This window comes from Micromys minutus (genome assembly GCF_963924665.1).
Source record: "Micromys minutus genome assembly, chromosome: 26".
In the NCBI taxonomy this organism is placed as follows: Eukaryota; Metazoa; Chordata; class Mammalia; order Rodentia; family Muridae; genus Micromys; species Micromys minutus.
In genome coordinates this window covers 18,806,790-18,826,017 of record NC_137961.1, presented here as the reverse complement: position 1 = coordinate 18,826,017, position 19,228 = coordinate 18,806,790, and the positions used below count along the sequence as shown (strand labels likewise).

At 38.9% G+C, this 19,228-nt stretch overlaps 1 protein-coding gene across 1 annotated transcript in view; it reads left to right on the top strand.

Annotated features, from left to right (window-relative positions):
* Positions 1-19,228, top strand: part of SLC26A7 (solute carrier family 26 member 7) — a gene marked incomplete at both ends in the record, with an annotated part of 104,134 nt that overhangs the window by 16,756 nt on the left and 68,150 nt on the right. The window contains 2 exons of the mRNA XM_080938554.1: positions 6,992-7,102; positions 10,035-10,207. Coding sequence (XP_080794680.1) covers positions 6,992-7,102; positions 10,035-10,207 — 284 coding nt within the window. The remainder of the gene's footprint in view (positions 1-6,991; positions 7,103-10,034; positions 10,208-19,228) is intronic.

The window sequence follows — 19,228 nt, the reverse complement described above, 5'->3', positions numbered from 1 at the left end:
AAGTTTAAACTGTAATCCTCCAGAATCACATATATGGTCATAACACTTACCTCATACTTAAGACCCTGTGCTATCAGAAGTACCATTGTCCTGTTCATGTGAACATGCTCTTCAGTTTTCTATCCAGGAAACCAAAGAATTCTATGTTTTGAATATTATCCTTCTGTGTAAAATTATCTCAACTGTACTCTTTAACCATTTCCACCTCATCCTTTATCCTTTATGTCATCACTCGATAATAAGTACAGGTCTTTTCTCTTTTTAGGAGCCAACCATTTGTTACATGTTTTAATGCTTAGTTATTTGATAAAGCATATGATATTTATGCCTATATATAAACCAGATATGTGAGGCTAAAATGTCAGCTGGGGATTTCTCACTGTGCACTCTAGAAGCACAATATCATATTGTTAATAATAGTACAATTAAGAAGAAATTTAAAGGTACTTAAGTGATAGTTCATCTAGCACTTGAAAGGTAGAGGCTGGTGGAGCTCTGTGAAATCAAGGTCAGCCTGGTCTACATAGTGAGTTTCAGAACAGCCGGGGATCTGTGGAGAGACCTTGCCTAAGCAATCAGTCAATTAAACAGACAAACAGAAGAGAGGCAGGTCAAGTAATAAACTTCTCTTTAAGCATGAGGTCCTAGGTTCAGTCTCTCACGTTCATGTTTTAGTGTGGGCTTATACTACCTGAGGCAGAATAGGAGTGATGAATCAGTAAATTCTCAGTGTGAAACACTGTCTCAAATATTAAAGTACAAAAAGTTAGAAGCCACCTCTGACTTCCATGTGCATATATGGTCACATGCTTACACACATAACACACACCCACACCTAATGAAAGATAATAAACAAATATGAAGATAATTAATTGCTATGTAAATAAAAACATCTCAAGACTGAAACCAAAAATGAACTGAACCATGTAGCTTTGGTGGTTCCAGATCCTTAGCTTCTGCTTCCTCAGTGTTAAGAGATTCCAGATGTTTCTCCTCATTCCAAAATCAGGGAAGATATAAAATATGGTAAAAAGAGAGCAGAAGGAGGTTTGGAAGAAAGAAATGGTATAAAGGAAATGAAAAGGGATAGGAAAGGGGAAGACAGGTTTACCCAGCGCCTCCCTGTTTCATGAGGTCCCTGCTTCCTAAGTGGGAAGGGAAGCAATTCCTCTTGCACACCCCTCTCCACTTTTCAGTGTTCTTACAACTTCATTGAAAAGGCAACTGAAGTGTGATTGTAGCACAGGACAGACTTTTTATTTCCTTTCTTTGTGTTGCATTGTTGCATTGTCTCCAGATTCCAAACTCTCTCAGAATTTAGCTTTTATTCATTGGTGTCTGTCTGTCTGTCTATCTATCTATCTATCTATCTATCTATCTATCTATCTATCTATCTATCCTATCCATCCATTCTTCCATACATCCATTTAACCATCCATCATCCATCCATCCATCCATCCATCCATCCATCCATCCATCCATTCATCCAGCCAGCCTTCCACCCAACCCACCCACCCACCTACCTACCCACCCACCCATTCATCCATTGGCTCAGTGAAATACTTTATTAAAGTTACTGATAACTAAAAATTCTGAGAGGCGCTGGCTAGTAGGAAGCATTTAGTCTTCTAGTGATTGCCTGGCTTTGAGATGAATTCTGAATTAATTAAAAATACTTCTGATGCTGTGTATTTAAATCAAGCTGCCACCTCCAAAACTCCATGTTTTTATAAGAAACAAGCTTTTACTACTGGCTGACTTTTAGTTATATAAAGTGTCTCCACTGAAAGGATGTTTGACAAATGCTACAATTTATCAAGTGCTATGATTTGTTAAGTTAAAGCTCACAGCTTTGATTTTTTAAAATAAAAATTCCAAGTCTCTTAGGCTGCCTAGCTACATATTTCTAATTCATAGACACATCAAATGTTGTAGTAGAGACTCAGATCCAATGAAGGTTAACGGGAGCCAAGAACCCCAAAGGATTTCTGTGAACGAATCGCTGATGGGCTGCCACTACTTTCTTTCTTAGGCACAAGAAATTGGAAAGACTAATAAAGCGGTTAAATAGTATTACTTGTGTGGAAACTCCATTCCTCAACACTTTACTACACTGGATACTGTCCCCAATACCGCGGGTCCACTTTGCCTTACATTTCTTTAAAATTCCACATGCTGAGTCCTGAGCACACAGTTCTAATTATGGCACCACATGTGCTGAAGATGGGACAAGGTTTCAGCTTTTCTAAGTACTGATTACACAAGCATCCCAAGGACTGTCCTTTACGTTTAGCTCCGCAACCTCTCAATACTTACTCAAAATGTAAAGTTTAAATGAACTTAACAAAGATTCATAAGTGATAGATTCGAAATATGAAGGCCTTTTTATTTCACATCTATCTAGAGCAAGTATTTTGACTTTTCTCAGAACATGAGATTAAGTTTCTACTACCAGATGACTTCAGTTTTTATTTCTCTCTCAACAGTGACATTGTGTGTCCTTCATTGGGCTGCCATAGCAAAGGGTCACAAATGGGTGGGAAAATATCTCAGAAGTGTCTTATGGTTTTGGAGTGTAAAAGTCCCAAATGTAAAGTGTTAATAGGATTGAATCCTTCTGAGAGCTGCAAGGAACAATACATCCCAGGCTTCTCCCCTTACTTCTGGTGGTTTGCCATAGTCCTTAGTATTTTTTTTTTTTTTTTTTCTGGCAAAAACAAAGAATAACCCAATCCCTACTTCTGTCTTCATTTGGTATTTGGGTGAACTTTTGTCCTCTTCACAAGATGTTCTCTAAAGTAAAACCTTCAATTTGAGTTAACCCCTACCCCCACAACAAGAAAACTTTATTTAAATTAAATGACCCTAATGATCGTATTCTCAATGTGTATTTCACATTCTGAGGGGTGAGTGTTTGGACTCATGTGAGGGACACAATTCAGCTCACGATGATAACTAAAAGTGTAATAAAGATTAACAGTCAGGGGACAGTGCATTCCATTGGGAATGAGTTGTTTCAGCTTTAGCTTTGGGGCTGCATTTTTTGTTCTTATCAGATCAAGTGCTAAAACCTGTCAAATGTACTGCAATGCCAGAGGAGAACAAAGCTCATGCTTCTGAGTTCTAGGTGTTTGGTCTTGAATCTATAAGTTGGGAACACTAAACCAACATCTACAGATCTTAAAATGTAAGGCCTCTAGCAGAATGGCTTTACATGTGTAATTCTAGTAGCAGAGCCAAGTTCTGAGTTCCATGATTTCTAGACACAGCCTTTTCTGCTTTATTCTGATATCAGATGAATTGCCCTGGAGTAAAAGTGTAGCCTTGTAATGTAGAAATAACTTACTGCCTGGTCACTTGTTCTCTTCCTCACCAGTAGAGCTTGAGCCACTTTCTGGTCATCTTAACCAGAGTTACTGTAAAAGCCAAGGTGGAGACTGGGTTGTCTTTAAGTTCTCCAGTCCTTCTGAATCAAGGCAGGGACATCAGGCATTGCTTTCAGTACATCATGGGCTGGAGAAGAAGGCAGCTGATAGCATTCTACTTTACCTTCAGGGCTTCATAGAAGGTTGATAGGGTTCCCAAGGACTGACTCTCTGATATTTTAATATTATAATCTAGTATTGGAATCTTTTCTGTCCTAGTGTGATGGACCATTACTGTGGACACATGTTTCTATAAGAATTACACACTTCAAGGCCTTCTAGAAACCTTTTTTTTTTTTTTTTTTTTTTTGGTGATTGAATCAGCCTTATATGATTTCACGCTGCCCATATATGGTTTTGAAATTTAAAAATAACTAGAATTAGATTATTTCTATCTTTAAGTTTCTCTGTCTGTCTGTCTATTCTTACATTCACCTGTCTGTTATCTACCTATTGTCTCTCTGTCTCTCTTCTGTTCATGTGTCTTTCTATTTGCCTCATTTTTCTTTTCTTCCCCACCAACCTTTTTGGATTCTTTGTTTTTATATCTTGAAACTTTCATTTGTGTTAATTTTACTGTTATCAAAGATTAAGCAATAGACAGGATCTATCTGCATTATTTTTCTAAGAAATAACATTATAGAGTCAGAGTTTTGCTCATATCTGTAGTGAACAAATATTCTTTTATTTTTAAGGCAGAGAAAAGACAAACTGCTGGTAATTTGAAAAGGCCTCTAACTAGGTAATGACATTCTTTATTTTTTGAGGATTTAAGAATTTCAGCTTGTAGGAATACAAATTTGTGACAAAATGTATCTAGTTTACATTAAAAAACAACAATAAGGAAAGCTTTATCTGGCTCCTCTCTGTAGAAGCACAGAGACTCTGTCCTTAGTGGGATGTGCTTGGGCCTTGTCCTTCCTATTTATGGAAAGGGTATTGAAGTTCTAAAGTATCATATAATCCGATTAGTTCATTCCTCTTTCTAATCAGGCTATTCCATGGAACAATCAATTTATCCCCACTCCTACACTAGGAAGGAATGGGTTCTCACTTATTCAAAGTGAAAGAGTCACATAGGATAAAGGAAATGAACACATTACTCTTGGTCTTCAAGGTTATTTTTATGGATGAGACCCAAGTGACATTTCATGTTTATTTTATAGATTTAAAGACCTTTAAAAAATGTCTTAAATTGGACATAGCCATTCGTGCCTGGAATCTCAGCATTCAATATGAGGAGGCAGAAAGAATGCCTTGATTTAAATAGTGAGCTTCTAGCACAAACAAACAAGTAGAGTTTAAAAAACAAAGCAAATAACCTCACAACATCTTGGGGCAAATATATCTTCTATAATTATTTTCTTCTTAAATCCATATAAATGCGAGATCTGATTAGTTCATTCCTCTTTTTAGTTAAGTCATTCCCCAGAACTTCAATTCCCCTTCACTCCCACAATAGCAAGAAATGTTTTATTTATTTATTTATTTATTTATCTATTTATTTATTTATATAAAAATATGGTGGGTATGGGGTGGGGACATCCTCTTGGAGATGGGGAAGAGGTATGGGGTAAGGAATAGTCAGAGGGTGGACTGGGAGAGGGATAATAACTGATTGTAAACAAAGATTAAATAATAATAAAAATTGTATAAAATGTAAGGTTTGTTAAAATTAAAAAAACATTTGTTTTATTTTAAAATTATGTGTCTGTATCTGTCTCTGGGCATGTGCATGTGTGTATCCAGAGGAGGGCATTAATTCCTTAGAGCTATTGTTATAGGCATTTGTGAGTTGCCCAGTATTGGTGATCAAATTATCACTTCTGCACGACCAGGAAATTCTCTCAACTACTGAAGTGTCTTTCCAACCCTGAAACTAACTTTTCAAACTATTTCTGTTATGTATTTCATCCATGTTAACCTAAAGAAATAGAAGAATGTTCTTCTAATTAGGTAGATAAACATGAGGTGATTCTTCAAAAGGTGGGAAAGAGAATTGACTAGTCCAGCTTGATGCTCATATGCATTCACTACAGATGATGGGGCAAAGTACAGTTGAATGGTCTAGAGTTAAGAGTGTGACAGTCTGACCACAGGTGGTGAAATTTAGCATCGATGTGATTTCATCGGAGGTACTGAAGTGTTTCCATTAAACATGCCTCATGATCTTCCTTAGTACTGACTTAATAGATTAGGGTGATCTGGTTAACTCAGGCCACACGTTTTTGTTCTTGTAATATCTGGGTCCCCTTCCCCTCTCACACAGTGATCACCATGCTAGCCAAACACGGTGTCACCACATCCTACTTTTCTGGTTCTGGTGGAAGTGACTATGTAAAGCTTATTCTGAAAAAAAAAAAGGCAGTTATTTTCAAACCTTCCATAGGATTGATGTAAATATAGTATTTTTTTTCCAAGTCAGTGACATAAAAGATACTAAGAGGTACCAGTTGGTAGGGTGGAAATCTATTTCCCTCCAATGCTAACCCAGGTTCTAAAACTGCTCTTTAGTAGGTTTCCTCCCATCAGTCTGATTTTTTTTTTTTTTTAAATGAAATTCAGGAGCAGTTTCTGCTGCTCAATTTTCTATAGCAAAATTTTATCTTTACTAGACTTAGGGATTCCATTACCAATAAACAAGCTTTAAAAAAGGGAAGCAATGGTAGATCTTCAATTTTTGTTAATCAGAGCCATAATCACTTTTATTCAGTCAGATGCTCAGCTTTGAACTCAAATGGACTTTCAAATCTTCCCTAGAAGTATTTCATGCCAAGGACTAGCTACAGACAAGAAATCTTAGTGTCGTTGTATTAAATCACATATTGCTAACATTAAAATCACCAATGGTCATTTAGGAAGGTATAGAAACATTGTCTGTATAGAGGTAACACGCAAACTGTGTAGACATTAGCATCCATGAAAAATAAGGAAGCATCATTGTGAGTTATAGTTTATATACCAATGGAATGAGCTAAGTTGATTGTTTTTGCTACACTAAGAACCTACAGTTGACAAATGGTTGAGGCTAGTCCATGGAAAGTGGCTGTGATTGTCTTGCTCTTCACACCCTTATCTTGAGCACTCAGACTGTCCCTTCACCAGCTTTTAAGTTTGCAGCCTTGCGCCCCAGATCCAGACCCCCTTCCACTCAGGCTTCCCTTTGTCCAGTGGTAAAGCTACCTTTCCTGCCCACTACACACATGCTACTGCACAAACAAAATGGCAGGTGAAAATGCTTGTAAAACCTGAGTGTACCTAGACAGGTTTTGCCTTTACATTATCACAGATTACTTTTACTAAGAAGGTTCTACAAATCACTGTTCTTTCTCTATGTAGTCAAGAGAGAAGTATCAGTGCAAAACCACATGGTCTTGAGAATTGAGATATATATATATGAATGAGTGAGCAATTCCCTCTTAGTACAATAATACTAGTTCTTGTTTTGTTGACAGGTAGGATAATTAAAATATTCATTTTAGCTTTATGCATATCAATAACTGTTGTGCTGTGTACTATATCTTGGGGATACAAGATGACCCTAATTCCTCTGGATTTCTTCACAGGGCTGTCCTTCGCTATTCTTTCATCTGTCCACCCAGTTTTCGGTTTATATGGATCTCTGTTTCCAGCCATCATTTACGCTATATTTGGAATGGGACGCCATGTTGCCACAGGTAATAGTTATGGTCTATGCTTAAGCTTCTCATACAAGTAATAAAAGGGTTTCAGGGTGTTCATTAGCTCCTGATTACCTTTCAAAGCCATCCTCACTCAACTGAGGTCTGTATATTTATCAGATATGCCCCATGATTTATTGTAATATCATTGTGACATAAAAAGAATCTGAAAAACAGAAGCATTGCTGAATCGACAACGGAATAAATATGTAAGCATTGGAAAGAAAACAAAGACTGTAAAACTTAGTTGTTCAGTCACTGAAAAATATTTTGGATATATTTCTTTGATTCTTGAACTAAACAATCTAAGATATGATTGTATCTTACCCTACGTCACTCTGCACCTCTGAAAGATATAACAGTGGATAAGCAAATGGTGAGCAGTCATAATTATCCTGCTGAGAGATTGGGCTGCATTTCTCTGTGAGCTACACCCAAGTGCATGCCTCTTGATATTTACTAACTACATGACCCTGGCCAAGGTTTTAAAATTCTATTAGTTCCATTTTAACTAATAAGACGACCCCTCCTCCCTTACAATAGCGAGAGCTACACAACTGGTATATAGTGTTTAATTTAATACTTGCTTAAATTAATGTGACATTTATTGAGGTTACTTTCTATAAAATGATGCCTTAATTTTACATGTTCATCTAATAATAAAATATAGTTCAGTGGAGAGAATCCAGAGACATTGCTATTTATTTCTGTGAGATCTCAGCCTTTAAGGAAAAACATTTATACCTCTGTCTTCTGTGGTTACTTGGTGTTGATGATTGTATTACTTTCATACTGTCACAATTATCAGGAGGTGTGTGGCTTGAAACAGAGGACTTTCTGTACTGGAAGTCAGTGGTCTGAGTAAGTCTTCCAGCCCTAAAATGAGCAGTTGGTGAAGCTGCATTCTTTTCTGCATGCTTTGGCAACCATCTCATTTTCTTGAATTTTCTATCTTCTAGAAGCTTCCTGAATTCCTGGGCTCCTGGCCTTATAACAACTTTCAAGGCCAGTGGTGGCACCTTCAGATCTCCCTCTGACTCATGCCTCTGTCTTCTGTATTTGTAAGATGTGACTTCACTGGCTATGTCCAGACAATCCAGGATAATTACATTTTAAGACCAGTTAATTATTGAACTTAGTTTCACCTTCTCCATTTAAAATTTATTGATATGAAGCATATATATTTATGGATTCTGAAGATTTTAAGAATACAGATAAGTATTTACTGACAGACTTCAGTATAGTGGGTCTTGCAGCTGACAGAGGCTCATCTCCTGTCCCTCCAACAAAGCCTTTCAGACGGCCTCTTCTGTCCTGTTTGGTTCCTTTCTATCTTCTACTAAGTCTGGGGAAACAGAATCCTAAAGAATTAACACATTAAAAAATCAACCCTGAAGGTATATCTCTTATGTGGTTTTTGCTCTGCGCTTTAGGGAGTATAAAGGCCCCACAGTCACTGTGTGGTTTGATTTCAGGGCTCTCTGTTGTAAATTATGCCTTACCCAATGAATGTGCTTTACTTTGCTTTACCCATCTGGGTGCTAGAATCTTGTCTCCAATCATTAGCTATGTTCTTAATTTAGTTCTGTATGATAAGTACACTGTTTTTGGTAACAATTAGTATCTATTGAGTATAACCATAACAAAACACTATTAATTTTACTAAGACTTGTCTAGTGATTAAACACTTACTGGGTGCCAATGACATGCTGTTAGATAGTAACTATGATGCATTTGTGTGATATTTGAGCCTTTTAGAAAGAATGAGGAATGTCCTCTTTTTATAGACAAGGAGATTGAGGAATAGGGTTGGGATTTAGAACCAGGTCCCTTCAACACCTCCCAATGACACCACAGCTTTCCCTCAAACCCTCTGGTCTTACTGGACTACTTATTAGTCTACTTACTATGAGCAAAGACAGTTGGGCGCTTGGTGTCCAGTGTGAGCAGGCTGTTTGCCTCATTTTTGTCTGTGGTGGATGCCTATTTCCTGTACAGTCTCTTTCCCTGAAGGCTCACATATAAACTAGAACAAGGTAATATCTTTAAAATATGAAATGAGGGGGCATTTGCACAACCCAGCATGTGTTGTTTAACCTGGGTTTTCTGATCCTCCTGTAGGCGTCGGCATTTTTTTATCTACACTGGTGCATTCTTAGGCAAGCTATGCCAAGAAGAAAAGCATCAGAGCTCCTTCCAGGAGGAGACCAGCATCCAGAATAAATTCCTCCTTAGAAATCAAGCTGTGAACATTTCCAGGAAATAACCATTGAGCCCTGTCTCACAGAACCAGACAAACATGGGGGGGGGTAATCATTTTGTGTACCCTGGCATTTTGTTCATGAAAATAAAGTCTACTCAGTTATCATAGGTAGATCTATTGGAATCATAGGGAGAAAGTGCATACCCTGGTGAAGCAGAACTCGATGGATATCTGTGACTATTGAGTCTCAGCCACATCTTGGAAGACGAGAAATTGATTTGGTAGATTGAAGGAGCTAACATTTTAGCCCAGGGCTTATAGTTAGCCATTAACTCTTCAAGTCTTTCTCCTTTTTCACTCCTCAAACTTTAACCTATGGGTATCATTTAGAGGATAAGGCAACTTAGAGCCAGAGTGACATGCTTTTAGGAAACATTGTTGATATGTCGAAGGGCTGGGTTTAAATCCAGGTGACAATCATGCACCTTAGATACTCTCTATGCAGAGTTAGGAAAGTGTGTAGCTGCGGAAGACACGAAAGCTCAGCAGGCATTGGAGCAAGTCAGATGTACTGTCTCTTTCTTTCTAGGGACAGAATGAAAGAAAGGGGGTCCAATGGAGCACAGTGTGTTTCTAATAGCTCTCATGGCTTTTCAATATTCATGGTAGAATCCAGTAGTTTCCCCTGCTTACCTGGACACGTTCTGAGTTCACTTTGACTTTTAGGCACCTTTGCTTTGACATCCTTGATATCAGCCAACGCTGTGGAACGGCTGGTCCCTCAGAGCAGCAGAAACCTCACCACACAGAGCAACTCAAGTGTGCTGGGCTTATCCGAGTTCGAGCTGCAGAGAATCGGGGTTGCCGCGGCCGTTTCATTCTTGGGTGGAGTGATTCAGGTAAGCAACCGGAAGACTGTATAGGATGGAGGAGAAAAGACCAGAAAGAAAGCAGCGGGCACTGCGCTTCGATCTTAACCGGCTTTCTGCGCGCTGATAAGGTTTTACCATTATTGAAATATGCAGTGACTCTACTCTATAAACATTTAGTAAAATTTGATCTTTAACGGGTGGTTTTCTTTTAGTTGTGGGCGTACAAACGTGAAGTTGGGTGGGTAGGGAGGTATTGAAGACTTGGGAGGAGTTGGAGGAGGGGAAATAATTATGATAAAATATACTGCATGAAAATTTAAAAATAAAAACGCAAATGAAAAATGAAATGGAACTTTAATTATAAAGAATATTTTATGGCCTAGATTGATGGCATAGGAGTTAAAATACTTGCGTTTTTGCAAAGGTAGGTTTAATTTTAAGCACTCATCTGGAGGCCCCAAACTGCCCATTTAGTTTCAGGGGATCCAACACCCTGGTCTAGCCTCTGTGGGATACCAGGTACAGATACCATATGATGCGTACACACACCCACATGCACACATATACAGGCAGGCAAAATACTCATCATACACATGAAATTAAAAACCAGTCTTTCTAAAGGTGTTTTACAGATAGAATGGGCTTCCTTGTAATACAGTGAGGGCCAAGCTGTGTTGATACCCGACCAGAATATCATTGGAAGGAATGTGTGAGAGAAATTCCTACAACAGGTTGATGCAGCTTTATCAAACACATCTCTACCTGGGCACCTTATGGTTTTGTTTTGTGAACAATAAGTGGTACTTAGTCTGTTTCCTTGGCTTGCTGGTCTGAGGCCTCTGAACTCAGCTCTGCACTACTCTGCCTTTTTCACAACTATGAATATCTACAGCTGTCACATTGGCTATTGTCAAATCTTCCTCGGAAGATCAGCGTTCGACGATTGCTTGTTTTTAATAGATTGACTATATATAGACCGTATCGATCAGAACTCCAGGTTGAACTTTTGGTGACTGGCAACATGCCTGATCACAACCCACAGGAGGTAAGCTTTAGTGGTTCTCACAGTTTCAAAATTGTCAGCCCATCATTGCTAAGCTTTGTTTCTGGGCCAGTGATGTCACCAAACACTGTAGCTTACCATGGCGAAGGTGGAAAGCAGAGAGAAGGTGAGCAAATTTGGACCTTGGCAGACACTGTAGCACAGAACCTGTGATCCACTGCCAGTAATACAACCTCACCCCTCAGGTTCTACCACCCCCTAGTCACACCACAGACCTATAGTGTCAAAGCCATAGTGATTGAGCAAGACCTTTGCACATCGCTTTTGGGAACAAATTTTCAACACATTGATTTGGGTGACACATTTCATACTTAAACCACAGCACGCAGAAAGGCATTAAGTATTAGACTCAAAATTCCCTCTTAAGAGACCATTTATTGCTTGCTTATTTCTTGTAAACTAAATCATGTATAAATCAATGTCCTAGATGTCTGAGCTATAGGCAGATAGAGTCTGTTTTAAAATATTGTCTTGTGGTTTATAAGATCAAGTATGAACATCACAAAGAGAGACTAGTTGATTGTGTTAATAAATGGGATCTACATAAAAAAGAGAAACTAAAATTTTTAGGGTATTGCCTTCTGGTTGTGTCAGAAGGATTGAAGAATCAAGAGTGTAGATGAAGGGGTTTGCAACCCCATAGGAAGAACAACAGTATCAACCAGCCAGAGCTCCCAGGGACTAAACCAGGAACCAAAGACTACACATGAAGGGACCCATGGCTCCAGCCATATATGTAGCAGAGGATGGCATTGTCTGGCACCAATAGTAGGAGAAACCCTAGGTCCCGTGAAGACTTGCTTCCCTAGTGTAGGGAAATGCCAGAGTGTTGTGGTGGGAATAGGTGGGTGGGAGGGGGAGTATTCTCATAGAAGCAGTGGGAGGGTTTTGGGAGAGGGAGAACCCAGAAAGGAGATAACATTTGAAATATAAATATATACAATATCCAATAAAAATGCAAAAAATGAAATGATAACTGAAGTCTGTAAATAACCGAGAAAAATGAACCGTTTTGCAATGATGGCAGAACAGACTGCTGGGCCTGTCAGATTTTGTCTTTCAGGAAGCAAAGCCCAGCTGTGGCCTCACCATGTGTTTTCAGATGTAGATAATGCCATCATACACTGAGACTTACATGGGTTATGGAAAATGCCTGTCATGGCTCTGTCTCAGACAAAATCAGCTGTGCCAACTGGTGATTAGAGCACAGATGTGCCGTAATGGGTTTGATATACATTCCTCTTGATTCCTGCTCATTTAAAATGAGAATCTCTCCATTAAAGTGGTAAAAAAAGATCACAGTGCTTCCCCTTGACCCATTATCTCCCATTTCTGTTTCTCTTACAAATAGTTACAGGTGTACATAATCTTCAGAATAGATCATTGTTAATAAGACTAGTAACCGTCTTCTTAGTCTCATTTTAACCATTCTCTGCGAGTCTCAAATGATCACTAGAAATTTTATTATCATTTAGCATATTTGGAGTAAGACCTCAGTAAGCTATAAAAGCAGAGGCTAGACTCGAACAAGAAAACTAAATCTCATTGCTCCCTCTGAAGCTCCCTAGAAACTAGGAGTAAATTATTAAATTTACAGGATATTATTAAAGATAATAAAGTCATTTCATTTCATTTTCATGGCTGTAAAATGTGATCCAGAGAGTTGAATGTTTTCTCTTATAAGTTTGTCAGACATCTGTTTCCCTTCCTCTGTCCCAGGCTCAGGTTTTGGATACAGATCTGTTAGTCAACTTTCAAGCAGATGGCTGGACTCTGTTTGACCCCCAAACTCATTGTCCCTTGCCAGGGTAGCGTCTTAGCATCTGTGAGATCCTTTGGCTCAGCTCCTTCATTGATACTTTCCACTATGTACGTGGACACGAGGAAAGTGTTCTGCGAATCTATTATGCTTTTCAACCATTCATGGGTTGTTTTCCTTACTTCTGTGTCGCCCTTACCCTCTTCCTCAGAGACACAACACACACATCTTTTTAAAGTTTTCTGAAGAAAACATGATAGACCTCATTTCCAGACTGTATATTAGAAATGGTCTCAGTTGCAGGTAGCAGACAGGCTACCTTTAAATGTTAAAGACATCAGTTGCTTCACAGGGACATTGGTAGGTATTAATGTCTGCCAACACATTTAATTTGTGATCAGATCTGCTTTCTCTTATTACACTAATGCCCCACACCTTAGCATGTTTTTCAATTCTCAACTTCCCTTCCTTTCTTTCTTCTCTTTCTCTCCATTTCTTCTCTCTTTTTTTTTTTCTGTTCTTGTCTCTCCATCATGTTTTCTCTGTCTGTCTCGCATAAATGATTGACCCCAAATACAGGGATTTTTATGGTTTTTATATCAGAAATGTTTGCTTTTTAGTCCCTTTTTATTTTCATATTTTAAGAGTTTTATATGTGTAAAGGACTTTAGCCCCTTAAGTATGCCCTGTGTCACCATTTTTGCTGTTATGACCAGTATTCAATTATAATTTGCCATGTACAATTGAAAAATATGTGGAATTTATCAGTCATTTCTTTTCAGTGGATTTTAAACAACCATTAGAAAGGATCTGTTGAAGATGCCTTTTTACTTTCTTTGTCAACTTTATTCCTAGATATTTTATCCTGTTTAAAAGGCTAACATGAGTAAACATTTTTCCTGACTTTTTTTTTAGTAAGCTACTTTTTGGTATTGATAAGGTTGATTAATTTCTGTATGATTTTGGGGGTCTTATTTATTGTTTTGTAGACACCATGACCAAGGCAACTCAAAAGAGAAAGCATATGATTGGAGACCAGCTCACGGTGTCAGAGGGCTCATCTATTATTGTCATGGTAGGAAGCAGACAGATACAGTTCTAGAACTGTAGCTGAAGATTTACATGCTGATCCACAGGCAGCAGGTGGCAGCTGTACGGTAGGCATTGAACCTGGTGTGGGCTTTAGAAGCCTCAAACCCTATCTTCAGCTTCCTCCACTTCCTCCAACAAGGCCACACCTCCTAATCCCTCCCAAAAGTTTACAGCAACTGGGAACCAACCATCCAAACATATGAGCCTATGGGGAACATTCTCATTCATACTACTACACTCTGCTCTTTGACCCCCAAGAGTCTTTTAATAATGCAAAAATGAATTCAATACAAAATGTATTCAGTTTCAAGACGGTTCCTTCTAAAGTTTCTTCTGAGACTCAAGGTAAACTCTTAACTGTAACCCCTTGTAAAATAAATTAAAAAATGACCTCACATACTTCCAACCTACAGTGGTGCAGAACGTCCACTACCATTTCCCAAAGGAGAAAAGTGAGTGTAGTGAGGAAATACAGGACAAACAAGACTACAAACCTGCAGGACAGATTCCAAATCTGTCTTAGATGGTTGTTTAGATCTCCAACCCCTTTCAGCTTTGTTGACTGCAACCAACTTCTCTCTCTTGGGCAGCTCTCCTTGGCAATTCTCGTATCTCTACCATCTTGGGGTCTCCAACTCAATCCAGGTTTCAATTTCAACTTCACAGCTTCATGCAGGGACTGCCCTGTGAAATGCCTTGCCCCCGTGGAGGCAAGTTATGTAACCCCTCTTCTGTATCCTTATTTAAATTCTGAACCATGCTACTAAATTCTGCCCTCTGCTTGGGGTGAAACCTGGCCCCATTTATAGGGAAATCCCTTCTATTTGTTCCTTTCACAGAATGCATGGTGTTCTTAGTTGGATCTTGCTCTGAAGGTAGGACTCCTTTATCCAATTTAGCATCAGGTCTTTGTTTAAGCCTTTTATCTCCGGAGAGCTCAGGACTTGGCTCTGACATGACATTTCCAGGTGCTCCTTTTTTATTCACACTGTACATTTTATATTTGTCTTCATCCAGCTTGTACCTTTTTGTTGGAGATCTACAAATGAGTGATTGCAGGTAACCACATGACACAGTCAGCACTAGCCTATCTCGAAATCTCTGCCAATGACATGAACCCCAAACTCTTTAATTTAGCCTCAAGCTGACTCTTAGGACAAGGACAAAATAGAGGCACATTCTTTGCCAAAATATTGCAAGAATAGTCTGTAGCCCAGCTGTTAAATATTAATAATGTTATCTTCTGAAACCCCTTGAGCCAGGTCTCTACACTACCAACACTCCCATCTTTCATGTTCATGCCTGCCAAGGTACCTTAGCACTGCTTTACCCTTTTATAAACTGCTGCTATATTAGCTTCTGTTTTATTGCCCTGAAGAGATACTATAATGATGGCAACTCTTACAAAAGAGAACATTTAATGTAGGCTGCTATACAGTTTAGGAGGGTTAGTTCCTTAACCTCATGGAGGGAAGCATACAGGTAAGCAATATGCATCTGTATTATACCACACTGTACCTTTTCCTGGATAACATTATTTTTTAGCTTTCCAGTGGTTTCACTCTCTTTCTCTCCTTTTTCCCGTTCCATCTGTTCTTCTGCGTCTTTCTGTTTCTCTCTGTGTGCCTCTCATACACAGTCATTCAAGCAATATCAAACTTCTCCTCCCTTACCACTTTGTTTGCAGTGTATAAAATGAAATTGTGTAGTCACACCAGTGTAATGTTATGTGCGTTTGTGCTCTAAATTAGATCATGGAGCTTTTCAGAAACTGTTCTAGTGAGGTGTAGTTGTATATTAAATTCTGTATATTTCTAACATAAAGTTTGATAAAATTTGACATCTATAAATATCCATGAAACCATGATCATCATCTGTCTCATGTATTCGATGCACACGCCCATTTTTTTCTGGACCATTTGTAATCACGGGTTCTCAGTCTTTGGTGCATCTTTACTCTCACATCATAGCAATCACTGGTCTACTTCAGACTCCAGGCACCACTTACAGCTATTGATCATCTAGGATCATCACAATTGCTTCTCAGCGCTGGAAGGAATTCCTGTTAGAACACATTTACTTTCCTACTGTGGATAGATACAGCACCTAAAATGGCAGCAACGCTAAAGTTTTTGTTCTGACTTTTATCATCCTTTTTTTTTTTCTTTTTGGAAGTCTCTCTCTCTCTCTCTCTCTCTCTCTCTCTCTCTCTGTGTGTGTGTGTAGTATTAAAGTGTGTTGACATCATTGTGGTACTAACATATGTGTTTATGTACATGGTATGCATGGGTATTATAGGTTGACATGGAAGGTCATGGAACATCATTTTTCTCTACTCTTGATATTGAGTCAGGGCCTTTCACTTAATACTGAGCTTGCTGACTTGGCACATCTAGGTATCCATGCTGCTGCACTGATCTTCTTTCTCCATAACCCATGTGACAATTACGTATGCACTGGGAATTTGAAGTTTGGTCCTTATGTTTATGTGGCATGTACTTCATTCACTGAACCATCTTCTCATTGTATGTAAATGCATGTGTGTGTTTCCAGATGCAAATGTCTGTGCATATATGTGAGCTAGAGTTTATTAAGGGTCCCATCATTATTCTTTGATTTGTTTCCTTGAAAAACTTTCTCAAAAACAAAAATAAATAAAAAGAGAAAGAAAAGCTTTCTCATGGAACCTGGAGTTTGGTTGATAGGCATCAGTCCCAATGATTCTCTTGACTCTGTCTTCCACAACACTGGGGTTGCACATGTGTATGGCCATGCCTGGCTTTGTAATGTGAGTGCTGTATTTGAACACAGGAGCTTGGGCTTATTCAGCAAGCATGATTAGCCATTGTTGTGTTGCAGTAAAAATTTAAAAAAGATTCTGTTGCTATTGGTCCACCAAGTCTCACTTCGAGGAGCTCTCTCTCTGGGGAGCCTCTCCAGTGTGGAGCCAAGCTCAGTCTCACAGGTGGTTAGTTACCAGACCTTTCACACACACACCTGTTCACTCCAGCTGCCTCTCTGCTGTTACTTTTACACACTGTCCTCTACAGCCCGGGAAAAACATGACTCAACAATCAGTAACTTATCAAACAGATTTCTATGTTAAATTCTCAATCTACAATCCCTCCCCACAATATGCTTACAACCAGTTGACAAAGATATAAACCACCACCTAGATAAGATAAATTGACCTATAGAAATCCATCCCTAGAAAGTATACACATCTACCCAGGGCTATTCGGAGCCACGTGGAGGAGATGGGTCATCCTCGTCTTCTATCTTGAATCTCCTGCTTCTCCTCCTCTCCTCTTCTTTCCTTCTTAGACTTTCCCTGTCCACCCTTCCTTGTCATCTAATAGTGGGCTCGATCTACCTTGTTGTATAATGACATTATCCTACATTGTTTCATCTCTCCAGCTTCTTTATCATCTGTCTCTAAGGCGCATTGTCATTTGTAGAGAACATTGTTTAGTGTAATTATGCATTATTAATATTACTTTTGATGAAACACAGAAAAAAAAAAGAAAAAGAAGATTCCTAGCTGAAAGCCAGTAGCAGTCAAGAGAAGAAAGGCTTGCACACTAACAGCAATGGATAGTTAAGTTCAGGGTTGATTTTTGAGATATAGGGATACAGCTTTCTGTAGGAAAGCAAGCACTCAATAAAAGCCATTGCTCTTTCAGAGCCACCAATGTCCCTTATTAGTCTCCATGATGGGCACTTTGCCTCTTTCTTTTTCCAAGAACTTAGAGAGGCCCGAGACTGTCCTTTCCCCATTTAATTTTGGAAAATTTCCCAAGCTCTACTTTTCTGAAGCAACCTCAGGACAAGATTTCTGCCCTGGAGGACTAAGCTTATACAGCTCCTTTGTTTAAGAGTTGCACAAGCACTGGTGGGGGTGGGGTGCTCAATGACAGAGACCAGTGGTATGACACTACTGGCCTCTAGCAACATATGGTCTTAAGTCTTCAGGGTGACAAACTACAGACCAAGATCTTCCACCTCCCTGTAGTTCTGCACTAAACATATGTAGCATACTAAATAAGATGTTCATAAGGATAGATGGACTTAAGATAAAAGCTATTCATTCTGTCTTTTCCATACATCATACTTTTTTTTTTCTCTAAAAATTGTGAGCTTTATTCTTCTGTGAAGGAGAAGGAGGACACTGTAGTCTCTGCCTCCCCAGTCCTTGGTTGCAAATGTGTGCCACCATGGCCAGCTATTGTTATGAACGAATAGATTATGGAGATGAAACGCAGGCAAGTACTTTTTACTGCATAACACCTGTAAGCCTTTATGCAGTATATTATAATTAGGAGATGGCATAATAGAATCTGTGCCTCATCTACACTATTACAACTGCTGAGTTGCACAGTTTATAATCTTATTTATTTATTCCTTTGTTTGTTTGTTTATTGAGACAAGGTCTCATTATGTAGCAAGGTCTGTCCTCGAACTTGCAGAGTTGCTTTGGTCTGCTCAGTGCTGAGGCCGAAGACTTGGGCCACCAGGCCCAGCTTTCTAAGCTGATATTGAGAGAGGAAGGAGGGAAAGCAAAGTCATCATCTTCTGGAGCAGCACTTCTCTCGCTCTTTCCCATGTGTCACTTTGTGTGCAGTCCCAACAGCCCGTGCTTCAAGCTCACACGATGAAGAGGATGGAAATCTGGGTTCCATGCTTACTCAGTGTGTTGGCAAAGGTCTTTCTCCAGCCATGTAGGGCTCTTTCCTCTGTTTCCAAACATGGCTATGTAACTCTGTGTGGTCCCATAAGGCATTGCTCATTTTGTTTCTCCTAAGGCTTCTTGATACCAGGAAACAGTATTTGTGTGTTTGTCTTCTTTCATACACTGCAGGCCTCTGCGGAACACACACTGTTTACCTCCCTAAATCCACCAGCTGACTCTTAATAACCATGACTTAAAGAAATTAAAGAGGGAAAGGTTAATTAAATGTTAATGGCTTCACTATGTTAAATAAGCAAAATTAAATGAAGATTTTTTTTTTTACCTTTACAGATTAGCCTTTATTTTTTGCTTCCATTTTTTGTTTTTTAAATCAAAGGATGGAAAATAATTCTATACTTTTTAAATTGTACTGCAGTTCTTAATGAAGGAGGTTAACAAAGCTTA